At 42.0% G+C, this 13,572-nt stretch overlaps 1 protein-coding gene across 7 annotated transcripts in view; it reads left to right on the forward strand.

The window, feature by feature from the left end:
- SCAPER (S-phase cyclin A associated protein in the ER) overlaps window positions 1–13,572 on the forward strand; it is a 357,501-nt gene that overhangs the window by 88,817 nt on the left and 255,112 nt on the right. For 6 of the 7 annotated variants that reach the window (XM_050966970.1, XM_050966969.1, XM_050966973.1 and 3 more), the window contains 5 exons: window positions 3,073–3,318; window positions 5,070–5,240; window positions 12,540–12,615; window positions 12,805–12,922; window positions 13,336–13,447. In XM_050966970.1, coding sequence (XP_050822927.1) covers window positions 3,073–3,318; window positions 5,070–5,240; window positions 12,540–12,615; window positions 12,805–12,922; window positions 13,336–13,447 — 723 coding nt within the window. The remainder of the gene's footprint in view (window positions 1–3,072; window positions 3,319–5,069; window positions 5,241–12,539; window positions 12,616–12,804; window positions 12,923–13,335; window positions 13,448–13,572) is intronic. The other variant, XM_050966968.1, reaches the window with a different exon arrangement.

Below are 13,572 nucleotides of genomic sequence, written 5' to 3' on the forward strand. Positions count from 1 at the left end.
GAACTTTTATCAAATCCTTTTTATTATGGTTAATATACAGAAACTACAGTGTGAATAACATTAAGGTGGCAAAATAAACTGACAGTGATAAAAAAACTCTTATCAGATAGAGATGCTCCATATATTTTACAATGTCTAGAAAAATAACTGGGCATGGTAGTATGGTAGTCGGCAACTTAGTTGAAGTCAGTGGATCTGCTCACCCACAAGGCCTGCAGGATTGGACACATTATTTGTTGCAAGAATAACCAAAATGTTTTAATGTTTTTGAAAGTATAAAATCAAATTTGGCTTTAACAGTAGCTCCTAGCGCAGACAACCAAATATTAAAAACTGAAGTACATCAGAAAAATATCTGTATTCACTTATGTGCAATGAGTGCCTGATTATGCTGTCAACGCTACATGCCCACGTTGGGGATGGTTCAGAGCTACAGTGCCTCCTGGAGTTCCCTGGCGCATGGAGTATGTCCCTTGCAACTCTCTTTAGAGGAGTGAAGCCTAATTTTCCCTTTGTGGCTGGACATGTCTTATGGATGATGTTGAAGGGGTGGTATAAGGGATATATCCTTTGACACTTATTGTGGCCCCTCCCCACTTCCTTTGGTGGTGACTAGAATCCTATGGGGGGGCACGAGCAGATGACAGCCTCTGTATTCTAAAAATATACGTTATCACTAAAGTGACAGGGCTGCAATTTTACCTGCTTTCCATGCAGGGAGATGATAGAAATAGCAAAGGCGTGGGACAATCCTTTCCTTCCTCTCGTTATTGCATCTGTGCGAGGGCCAGGCAAAATCTGGCCATAAATTTAATCCTTTGCGTGAAAATGAACTGTTGTATGAGCATGGTATAAAACCCTAGGTGCATAGATATTACAGTGCAGTCAAAGGGAATGTGCTTTGCTAGAAGTACATGTAATAATATCATCTGTAATAGTAGTAATGTTGGTGGAAATTATTTATTGGTCAATATAGTTTGGTTAAAATATTATTGTTAGGAAAGCTTAGTAACAAAGATATGTATGGTAGTCTTCTCCATTGTTGTATTGAACTCTTTTGCTGTAGTGGGAATGTTTGTGTTTTTCAACATTATTTCATAAAATTACCATTTATTTTGCTATATTACTATTGATTTTCTCATAAACAGTGTTGACTACACTGTAAACATCAGTCAAGCTAATATAAATATTGCAAATAAGTATATTAGCAACAATGACTGTGATATAAATAATGTTGATGCCAGTATAAACGAAATTGTGTAAATTATTTTTAAGTCATTAGAACGATAATCCTTAAAGTATGCATATTGGTTGATTTAACAATATGAGGCCAAATTTTGCTCTCCTGTTCACCCATGTAATCCCACTGATTTAACAGAGTTACACTCAAAGAAGCATACCTGCTCCTGCCTCTGCAATTCTGGATGGTCTTTTCTGAAAAAGGACCAATGTCATGATTCTACATAAGGAATGGGTGACAGGATTCTGGAGAACCCACAGTATGTGTGTAGTGTAGCTCAGCTCTGGGGGCCATCTTTTTGTGAGAATGCAGGAAGTAGGTGGGTTGAGGAAGGGGTAGAGCCTGGAGATCTGCTGCTATACCAATCCTCCCATCTTCTTCCCTGGAGGGTAGGGGCCCACAACATATTCCAGCTTTTATTTATATACAGGTATTAACATTGAATAGATCTGATAGCCCTTCTGCCAAATTCTGCTTTTAGTTATACAGCAGTGCAACCACACTGACTTTGGTGAAGTCACAAGTTCCTGCATTTTGCTGCTTTGGGGATATTTCCACCCCCTCAAATCTCACTTACTCCTCTCTGTATGGAAAAAGGGAGGGGAGATTATAGGCCTTAATAAAAGAATGTTGTACTGTATTTCCACATGTTATCCTTGTCTTCTTTTCTCAAAGTCACGTCTTCTACATCTGTTTTCCCAGACTTGTAACCCAAAATTAACTCCCTGGTTTTGAGCTGATTTTTAGAGTATTTAACATTTGATATCACTTTATGGGCTTATCTACACTTACATTTTATAGTGCTCAAACTTGCTGGCTCAGAGGGGTGAAAAATCACCCTCCTGAGTGCAACAGGTCTGAGTGCTTTAAAGTGCTAGTGTAGACAGGCTCCGAGCATTGGGAGCCATACTCCCTGCACTCAGAGCTAATCCCCTCATGGAGATGGACTACCAGGAGCGCTGGGAGAGCTCTCTCCCAGTGCTTGTGTGCGACCACACTCGCACTACAAGGCACTGCCATGGGAGCGTTCCCGCGACAGCGCTTTGAAGTTTCCAATGTAGCCATGCCCTTAGTGTTTAGAGCAGACTACAGTTGCAGTTCTGAGTTCTCAGCACTGCTGAGGTGTCTCAACTTGGATACCCAAAATGTAATGAACACACCGTTAGTGGTCACCTGTGAAAATTTTGGTTTATGAGACTTGCACAACATCACATAAGAACTTTGGCAGAGGGAGGAATAGAATCCAGTTCCCCAGAATGGAATTTAATTGCTTTAATCATGAGACCATCCTTTCTCTTCCTGCAGTTCCTTGCCTCATTTACTACATACATACCTTCCAGCTCCTTCAACAAATGAAGCAGGTATCCTGCAGAGAACAGCCTCATTCACTATACAGTGCTGATTTATTCACCGAGCGCATTTTGTCCTATGCACTAAATGAGGCAGGGTTCTGTAAGGAACATGTGCAAACAGAGATTTTTCAGAGGCTTATAATATGGCCCAGTTTGGCCTAATTTTTATGAGGATAGCAAAAGGCACATCCCTAGCACAAGGAAGACCGCTGCTGCTAGATCTCTGCTCCAAAGCATGGAGACACAAGGGCCTTTTAGCTGAAAGCTTAAAAAAAAATCAGCTTCAGGCCAGCACTTTGAACCTGTAAGTTATAAGTAGATGGAAAATGTCAGGCAACTTTAACTAAAGCCGGCACTACTTGCATCACATACAATATGAGGGCTAAGTACAGTATTTTTATTAGCTTTTTTTTTTCAAGTAGTATATTTGAAAATCAATGTGTTGCATCTAACTTATTTTGTAAATATGTCTTTTATTAGTTCACAGCACACACACTAGAAGATACCAGAAACACTGGCAATGTGGTTTTACAAGACAGTTCTTGCTTACAAACACCTGAAATGCCGGCAGTTGTCATAGACACTGAACATCCTTCAGAAAGTCTACAGATTGATGAATCTCCCTCCATGATCTCTGGTAGTAAAGAACAGCATGAAGCATTAAAAAACAAGATAGAAAGTGAAATGGATCCCTCAGACATTTCAAATGTGAGTGCTGCCAGATTGGTAAGACAATTTACAAGAATTCTGAATAAATTACAAAGATGTGCCTTGGGTTTCTCATTCTGCTTTGCACAATATTTAATGTTAGCCTAGTAAAGAAGTTGTGAAAAAGTCCACAGAGCACCAAATGTATATAGTATGGCAAAAAATCATTTTTTGCATATGTCCAAGCACATTCAACTCTAGAATTGATTACAGTAAGACATCCGAGTTAGGCTAAAATACAGTAATGCACTGATTTGGATTACAAAAGTCACAACTCCAGTTCTTTCTGGAGACATGATCAGAACGATTTTTCACTTCCTTTCATAATTGTTGATTTTAAACAGGCCTCCCGTTCATTGTTACAGTAATTCCACTAATTGCTTGGATTGGAAGAGCATGAGTTATTGAAATTCATTTGGAATTATCAGACTTCTTTCCCCACTAAAATCAAGCCAACTCTTCTCTTATGTCTTCCCATGCAACTAGCAAGCATGACTGACATATGGTTTGGGGCCATTTCTTACCAGGGACCTTGTACAATATGCAATATTTCCTTATACTTTTTTCTTTATTTTCTTTGTTTGCTTATTTTGAAGTATAAGCAGCATGAAGAATATTTTATTTCTGATCCTTTCAACACTTTGGTACTTTAAAAAAATGTGCCTTAGCGCTGATGTAACAATTTGAATAATAATTTTACTGTGTACAATTTAAATATGTTGCATACTGTTCAAACAGAACTTTTTCTTGTCTAATAAAGCAAGCTAGAAACTGTGTTAAAATCTCTGACATTAATCTCCCATGCCATTAAAATCGCACATGGATGTCACTTTGCAGCAAGAGGACTTCCAAGAACAGACTGCTAATCTTAATTATAACTTTATTTCATGATACTAAGTAAAATACCTTTGACATGCAAGACCGTTTTCTAATTAAAGGTGTCACCTTGTTCTTGGCTTTGACAGAGGTGCCAAGGAATTGAAGGGTCATGATGAATGAATTATCCATTTACCCCTATGTTTTGCCTACATTAGGAGATGTTACTGAGTATAAACATGGCTTCTAATAATTGAGTTAGCCGACATAATGTTGGTCATGACTTTTTGGCCTGTGTAGATAAGGACAAGTTATGTTCATCATCATGTAGCTAGTCTTGTTCCCTGATCCTCTCATGGAATGGCCATTCTGTATGCAGAGTACAGTTATGGTCTCAAATTTTGTATTGAGAGAGTAACGAGTTTTTGTAGTCCTCATAGCTTGTTTTTGGCTTATGAAGAATCCCATAGCAAATCAGCAAATATCTAAGTAGATATTTAGTTCTACTGCAGCTTATATAAAAAAAAACCCTCTTCTTGTTCTAGAACTCTCTAGAGTCATTCTACCAGAAATACTGCAGCTTCCAAAGCATGTGTTCTCCCTGGGTTCCTATACTGCAGATCTGCAAGGATGCCACTTAAAACTCAGTTCAGACTTCCAACAGTATTGTTTAGATTCACAGGCTAGATTAAATTCCTCCTTTGTAAAGTGTTCCTGAAGTTCATTTTGATATCATATTGTAAGAGATTTTCTTGTAGCTATTTAATTAATTTGTTTGGAACTGCTAGGATTTTAGTCCGTTAAATTAATTCATTAAATGTATCCTTTAAATGTACCACAACTACTATAGAAAATGACTGTAAATTGACCTAAAAATGTAACATGATCCATATTTGGAAAACTACTTATTTCTAACCTTCTGGTCCAGTTCTAATTTTTGATTTTCTATACAGTCTATGGCAGAAGTCCTTGCTAAAAAAGAAGAGTTAGCAGATCGCCTGGAAAAGGCCAATGAAGAAGCAATAGCTAGTGCCATTGCAGAAGAAGAGCAGTTAACTAGAGAAATTGAAGCAGAAGAAAATAATGACATTAACATTGAGACTGACAATGACAGTGATTTTTCTGTGAGTTTTCAGTCTGTTTTAAAATGATTAATTTTAGTTATCAGAATGTAAGCATAGAATTTAATTTCACATTCCTACTTGCTATATGCAGTTTATTTTATATGCAAATATATCTGTTTATACATGTATTACATTATCATGTAATAACAGTGACAACTATATCAATTTATAGAAATTTGCTGAAGATATTTTTAATCTTACTGTGTTTCACTTTCTGTATTGCGTATTACTGTAGTTGCTAATTAGTCAGCAAGACCAACTAACTAGCAGAGCATTTAAGCATTTTATCTGGAAAGATCCTGTACTACTTTTAAAGAAAGCAGAGATGGAAATTGAAGGGAGATGTTTGGTGTGAGTCTTTGATCAGCACATTTAATTTTTTAATTGTCTTAAAGAGAAAATTTCCCGTCTTGCTGAAGTATGTTTTACCCTCAAAATTTCAAAAAAATATTTACATTAATAACCAAAAGCTCAATTTTGCTGCCATTACTCACATTGTGTAATACCTTACTCCACGAGTATTTTCACTGATATCTAAGGGTATGTCTACACTACGAAATTAGGCTGAATTTATAGAAGTCGATTTTTTACAAAGTGATTTTATACTGTCGATTGTTTGTGTCCCCTCTAAGCACATTAAGTTGGCGGAGTGCATCCACAGTACTGAGGCTAGCGGCGACTTTCGGAGCGTTGCACTATGGGTAGCTATCTCACAGTTCCCGCAGTCTCGGCCACCCATTGGAATTCTAGGTTGAGCTCCCACTGCCTGATGGTGCAAAAACATTGTCGCGGTTGTTTTTGGGTACATGTCGTCAGTTACCCCTCCCTCCATGAGAGCAACAGCAGACAATTGTTTCGCACCTTTTTTCTGCGCAGACGCCATGCCACAGCAAGCGTGCAGCCCACTCAGCTCAGCCACCACTGTTGTGTCCTGGGTGCTGCTGGCAACAGACAGTGGAATAGGGCTGCAAACCATCATCACACTTCCGCTGCCACTCTGCTCTCCTGCTCTGGCAGCAGACTGTGCAACAGAGCTGCAAACCATCATCATCGAACAACAGCTTCCACTGCCACTCTGTTCTGGCAGCAGACGGTGCAATAGGGCTGCAAACCATTGTCATGCTTCCGCTGCCACTCTGCTCTCCCACTCTGGCAGCAGACGGTGCAGTAGGGCTGCAACCCATCGTCACACATCTGCTGCCACTCTGCTTTCCTGCAGACACCATACCACGGCAAGCATGGAGACCGCTCAGATCACCGTAGCAGTTCTTGGTAGTCCATCGATCCGGTGATGACAAATCTGAGCAAATCATCTATTGTTGCTCTCATGGTGTGCCCTCTGATGGCTATACAAGCCAATTCTAGAGGTGCACATTTGGCTGCAGATGGTGCATGGGAAGTTCGCATTCAGTGGGTTGTGCGCTGCTGGTGCTCTGTGATGTCGTTCGCGTGCCTCTTGTAGATGCTGGCAGCGGTCTTCCTCAAAGGCGATGCAGGTATTTCTGACTGTTGCACGCCACTGTGTTCTGTTGCTGGCGGCGTCCTCGAGGTCCCTGGGTTTGATACTGCTATACTGCAGATTGGCTTTGATGGTGTCCTTGTAATGTTTTCGTGGACGACCTATATGCCGGATGCCCTGGGAGAGCTCACCATAGAGAAGCTGGCGAGGGATTCTGTTGGCATCCATGCGGCTGACATGACTGGTCCAACGTAGCTGTGACTTCATGATCATCATTTCGATGCTTGTCATCTGGGCTCTCTCAAGGACCTCAAGATTGGGCACTTTGTCTTGCCAGTGGATCTTCATGATGTTGCGGAGACAACGCATGTGGAATGCTTCGAGCTGCTTGATGCGCTGCCTATATAGTGGCCATATTTCACACCCGTACAAAAGAGATGAAAGAACAGCAGCTCTATACACAAGCAGTTTTGTTGACATCCAGATGTTATGGTGGTTTAAAACTTTGACATGCAGATAGCCAAGTGCCTGGCTTGCTTTGGATATTCATGTGTTGATCTCATTATCCAGTGATCCATCACTGAATATGACACTACCCAGGTATTTAAAGTTCTCCGCTGCTTTAAGCTGAGTGCCATCAGTGGAGATACTTGGGACAGAAGCATTTGATCCAGGTACAGGCTGATGGAGAACTTCTCTCTTTCCGAGGCTGATAGTTAGTCCGAAGAGTTGCGAGGCCTCGGCAAACTTGTTGACAATGTGCTGAAGATCATTTTCAGTGTGAGCCATGAGGGCACAGTCGTCAGCAAAGAGTGCCTCAAGAAGGAGTTTCTGCACTGTCTTAGTCTTTGCATTCAGGCGACGGAGGTCAAAAAGTGAACCATCGTGCCGGCATTTCAAATATATACCTCGATCCAGATCTTTCATTGCATGGTTGAGGACGCATGCAAAGAACAGATTAAATAAGACAGGAGCGAGAACACATCCTTGTTTCACGCCGTTGGTGATGTTGAAGGGGGCAGATGTGGCTCCATCAGACAATACTTCGCCTGTCATGCTGTCATGAAAAAGGCATATAATCTGGACAAATTTTCTTGGGCAGCCAAGTCCAAAGGGCTTCCCTGTTGACGGTATCAAATGCCTTTGTCAGATCTATGAAGACAGCATACAGGTGCATGTTCTGTTCAATACACTTCTCTTGTATTTGTCTGACAGCAAACACCATGTCGACTGTGCTCCAGTCAGGTCGAAAACCACATTGACTTTCAGGTAGATTTGCCTCGGAAATACTGGCTATTAGGTGGTTCAAGATGATGCGGGTGGTGATTTTCCCTCCAATGGAGAGGAGGGATATGCCTCTATAATTTCCACATTCTGCTTTGCTGCCTTTGTTCTTGAAAAGAGAGACAATAGTAGCATTGCGGAGGTCCTGTGGTATGTTTTCTTCCTCCCAGATGCTGATGATCACGCTGTGTAACACTGCTAGTGCTGCTGGACCTGCTGCTTTGTATCTCTCTGCTGGTATCCCTCTTTTCCAGGAGCTTTTCCTGAACTCATCTGGCTAACAGCTTTCTTAATCTCATCTATAGTGGGCAGAGAGTCAAGATCTGTCAGAGCAAGTTGTTGTGGAATTTCATCGAGGATGTTATTATTCATGGTTGATGGTCTATTGAGAAGGTTGCTAAAGTGTTCTCGCCATCTTTCGTTGATGCCTTCTTTATCTTTAATCAGCGTTGTGTTGTCTGATGAGAGCAGTGGGGTGGTCCTTAGTTTAGAAGGTCCATAGACAGTCTTGATAGCACTGAAGAACATCTTTGAGTTGTGGGTCTCAGCATAGAGCTCGATTTCTTTGGCTTTGCTCTCCCAGCAGCTGTCTTGTATCTGATGGAGGTCTTTCTGTGTTTTGCTCTGAAGGTACTTGAAATGTTCCCGTTTGGAGACTGAGGAGGGATCATTCTGCCATTCGATAAAGGCTTTTCTCTTTACTTCCAGAGCTGAGCATATTTCTTCTTGGTTCTCATCAAACCATTCCTGATGGCAATCCTGAGCCCCATAAACACCTTGCGTATTATCCTGCAGTATATGCAGCACCAGAACCTGCAAAAGCAGGCGAGGAAGCGACGGCAGTGCAGTGACGACAGTGATGAGGACATGGACACAGACTTCTCTCAAAGCACGGGCCCTGGCAATTTGGACGTCATGGTGGTAATGGGGCAGGTTCATGCTGTGGAACGCCGATTGTGGGCCCGGGAAACAAGCACAGACTAGTGGGATCGCATAGTGTTGCAGGTCTGGGATGATTCCCATTGGGTGCAAAACTTTCGCATGCGTAAGGGCACTTTCATGGAACTTTGTGACTTGCTTTCCCCTGCCCTGAAGCGCAAGAATACCAAGATGAGAACAGCTCTTGCAGTTCACAAGTGAGTGGTGATAGCCCTCTGGAAGCTTGCAATGCCAGACAGCTACCACTTAGTCGGGAATCAGTTTCGAGTGGGAAAATCTACTGTGGGGGCTGTTGTGATCCAGGTAGCCAACACAATCACTGAGCTGCTGCTATCAAGGGTAGTGACTCTGGGAAATGTACAGGTCATAGTGGATGGCTTTGCTGCAGTGGGATTCCCTAACTGTGGTGGGGCAATAGACGGAACTCATATCCCTATCTTGGGCCTGGAACACCAAGGCAGCCCATAAACTGCAAGGGATACTTTTCAATGGTGCTGCAAGCACTGGTGGATCACAAGGGACATTTCACCGACATCAACGTGGGATGGTCGGGAAAGGTACATGATGCTCGCATCTTCAGGAACTCCGGTCTGTCTGAATGGCTGCAGCAAGGGACTTACTTTCCAGACCAGAAAATAACTGTTGGGGATATTGAAATGCCTATAGATATCCTTGGGAAACAAGCCTCCTCATTAATGCCATGGCTCATGAAGCCATACACAGGCACCCTGGACAGTAGTCAGGAGCTGTTCAACTATAGGCTGAGCAAGTGCAGAATGGTGGTAGAATATGCATTTGGATGTTTAAAAGCGCATTGGCGTAGTTTACTGACTCAGTTAGACCTCAGCGAGACCAATATTACCATTGTTATTACTGCTTGCTATGTGCTCCACAATATCTGTGACAGTAAAGGGGAGACATTTATGGCAGGGTGGGACGTTGAGGCAAATTGCCTGGCTTCTGATTGCGCGCAGCCCGACACCAGGGCAGTTAGAAGAGCACAGCAGGGCGCGCTGTGCATCAGAGAAGCTTTGAAAACCAGTTTCATGACTGGCCAAGCTACGGTGTGAAAGTTCTGTTTGTTTCTCCGTGATGAACACGTCCCTACCCGCCTTGGTTCACTCTACTTCCCTGTAAGCTAAACACCCTCCCATCCCCCCTTCGATCACCGCTTGCAGAGGCAATAATGTCATTGTTGCTTCACATTCTTGCATTCTTTATTAATTCATCACACAAATAGGGGGATAACTGCCAAGGTAGCCCAGGAGGGGTGTTGGAGGAGGGAGGCGCCAGGTGGGATGGTGGAGGAGGGGAGAAGGGAAGGACAGGGCCACACTGCACTTCAAATCTTATTGAATGCCAGCCTTCTGTTGCTTGGGCAGTCCTCTGGGGTGGAGTCGCTGGGTTCCCAGAGTGTGGTCCCCCCCAGCGTTCTTGGGCATCTGGGTGAGGAGGCTATGGAACTTGGGGAGGAGGGTGGTTGGTTACACAGGGGCTGCAGTGGCTATCTGTGCTCCTGCTGCCTTCCCTGCACCTCAACCATATGCTGGAGCATATCAGTTTGATCCTCCAATAGCCTCAGCATTGCATCCTGCCTCCTGTCATCACGCTGCTGCCATCTATCCTCTCACTCCAGCCATCTATCCTCTTGTGCGTCCCTCCTGTCCTCATGTTCATTTTGTTCTTTCCTGGAATCTCACATTGTCTGCCTCCATGCATTCAGTGCGGGAGGACTCCATGAGCTCAGAGAACATTTCATTGCAAGTGCATTTTTTTCGTCGTCTTATCTACGCTAGCCTCTGGGACGGAGATGATAGGGGGAGTGTTGAAACATTTGCAGCTGTGGAAGGAAAAAAAGGAAGAGTTGGGTTGACCATTTAAAATGGGTTGGCACACAGCCCAGCAGGAACGGCCACCTCTGAATGTCACCTTAATAAAACTCCCCTATTTCAACCAGGTGACCATGAATGATATCACTCTCCTGAGAATAACAGAGAGATAAAGAATGGATGTTGCTTGATTGCATTCCAGTAGTTTTACTGGCCGTGAATACATCCCACGTCTTCATGGCAAAGGTACACTCACCAGAGGTGCCTTTTCCACCTTCAAGGTCTGGGAGCCGTAATGGGAGGATAATGTCTCCAGGGTGATAAACAGTTCCTGGCTGTCGGGAGAATGGTTTATCCACTTGCCTGCGGTGCACTATCATCAATCACCTCCTCCTCATCATCTTCCTTGTCCCCAAAATCCTCATCCCTGTTGTGTGAGACTCCCTTGCAGGAGTCCATGTACAGGGGTGGGGTAATTGTAGGGGCACCCCTTAGAATTGCATGCAGCTCATGATAGAAGCGGCATGTCTGGGGGTCTGACTTGGAGCGGCCGTTTGCCTCTTTGGTTTTTTGGTAGGCTTGCCTGAACTTCTTAAGTTTCACGTGGCACTGCTGCAGGTCCCTGTTATAGCCTCTGTCCTTCATGCCCTTGAAGATTTTTTTTTCAAATATTTTGGCATTTCGTCTTTTGGAATGGAGTTCTGATAGCATGGATTCATCTCCCCATATAGCGATCAGATCCAGTACCTCCCATTCGGTCCATGCTGGAGCTCTTTTACAATTCTGGGACTCCATGGTCATCTCTGCTGATGAGCTTGCCACGCTGGCCAAACAGGCAATGAAGTTCAAATGTTCACCGGGCTTTTCCTGTCTACCTGGCCAGTGCATGTGAATTGAGAGTGCTGTCCAGAGCAGTCACAATGGAGCACTCTGGGATAGCTCCCGGAGGCCAGTACTGTCGAATTGCGTCCACACTACCCTCAAATTTGACCCGGCGATGTCAATTTCAGCGCTAATCCCCTCATCGGGCAGGAGTACAGAAATCGATTTTAAGACCCCTTTAAGTCGACAAAAATGGCTTTGTTGTGTGGATGAGTGCAGGGTTAAATCGATCTAACACTACTAAATTCGACCTTAACTCATATTGTAGACAAGGGCTATGTGTCCACTCATGGAGTAGGGTACTACTCAGTGTGACTGGCGGTAGCAGAAAGAGTCTGCAAGTGACTATGGGAATAAGGTAGCTAAAACCCCACACATCATTTTGAAAACACAGAGATTAATTATTTAGGGCACAATCCTGGAAATACACATTTGAGAGACTTTGCATAGAATTTAGTTGAGGAAGACTACTCATCTGAGTAAAGTGATTCATGTATATTTGCAGGACTGTATCCTTCGCTTATGAGCACTTTAGGGTAGGGACTATGTTTATATAGTACCTAGCAGAGTGGAGCCCCAGTCCCTACTGGGACATTTGAACAGTTCTGTGAAACTTATAAGAACAATAATACAAAACTCAAGATTCAGTAAACAGGGTGTAGGACTTTATGGTTGTTTATTAGTCTTTGAGATGTAAAATGCTTAGTAGCAGGTGGAGCTGTCATTTGTAATTAAGGCATTATTCTGCAATTAAAAATTACATAAAAATTGACTTCTCTTAGGATTCACTGTATTTCTGCAGAGGTATCTCTTTTAATTGCCTTTAATCTTTAATCTAAGTTTGTACAGCATTGTAAAATCCATCTAGTATGTTTTGATTTCATGGGTCATTTTGTGAAATTTCAGGCTAGCATGGGCAGTGGAAGTATATCTTTCTGTGGCATGTCTATGGACTGGAATGATGTCCTGGCAGATTATGAAGGTAAAGATTTATGTATTCATCTAGACACACAAAATGACAGTTTATGAAAGAGACTTTCTTTTCATACTCAGTTATGCATTTGGAATAGAAATGACTCCCAAATCATTGAGAAGTTCAGAATTATGTTAGTTGGATATTGTTGGACATTATATTTTAAATTATGTAAGTTATTGTTTCCTTTCTGTGCAGCTCGTGAATCATGGCGTCAAAATAATTCATGGGGTGATATAGTGGAAGAAGAACCTGCGCGTCCACCAGGCCATGGAATACATATGCATGAGAAACTCTCTTCACCATCTCGCAAAAGGTCTTAGAATTTTCAACTGTCTTGAATAGCCAAAATAGAAGTAGATTCAACTGTTGCATGAAGTTTTTATGTTAATAATTTCTTGTCTTCTTTATAAAGTGCTTTGTAATTTGTGGAGGGAAAAAAACTTATATAAGAGCTGGTTATTATTGTTATAAAGTTTGTTACATTTGTACTGTATTGTACAGTAGTTCAAATGCTAAAATGTTCTGAGATTAAAAGAACAGAACAAGGATAATATTAAATATATTAATCAAATACCTATAAATTAGATTAAATCAAATAAGTTACATTTCAGCAGTATAATGCTTTTTTTACTTTCTTAAATATATTTGGATAGCTGAATTGCTTATAGGATTGTCAATCTCAGTTCTTTGTCTCATTAACTTATTTTATTATGTGTATATTAAAAGAACAATAGCAGAATCTAAAAAGAAACATGAGGAGAAACAGATGAAAGCTCAACAGCTGAGAGAAAAGTTACGTGAAGAGAAAACGCTAAAGCTTCAAAAACTGATGGAGCGGGTAAGCTTTCTATAGTTAAAAAGATCCAGTTTATTTTAATTTAGAAGAGTATATTTTGTTCACATGGTCCAAAAACATACTCTACGATTAAATTCAGAGCTAATTTCAGAATGAACCTTGTCTTC

The sequence above is a fragment of the Gopherus flavomarginatus genome, chromosome 9 (assembly GCF_025201925.1).
Source record: "Gopherus flavomarginatus isolate rGopFla2 chromosome 9, rGopFla2.mat.asm, whole genome shotgun sequence".
NCBI classification, from domain to species: domain Eukaryota; kingdom Metazoa; phylum Chordata; order Testudines; family Testudinidae; genus Gopherus; species Gopherus flavomarginatus.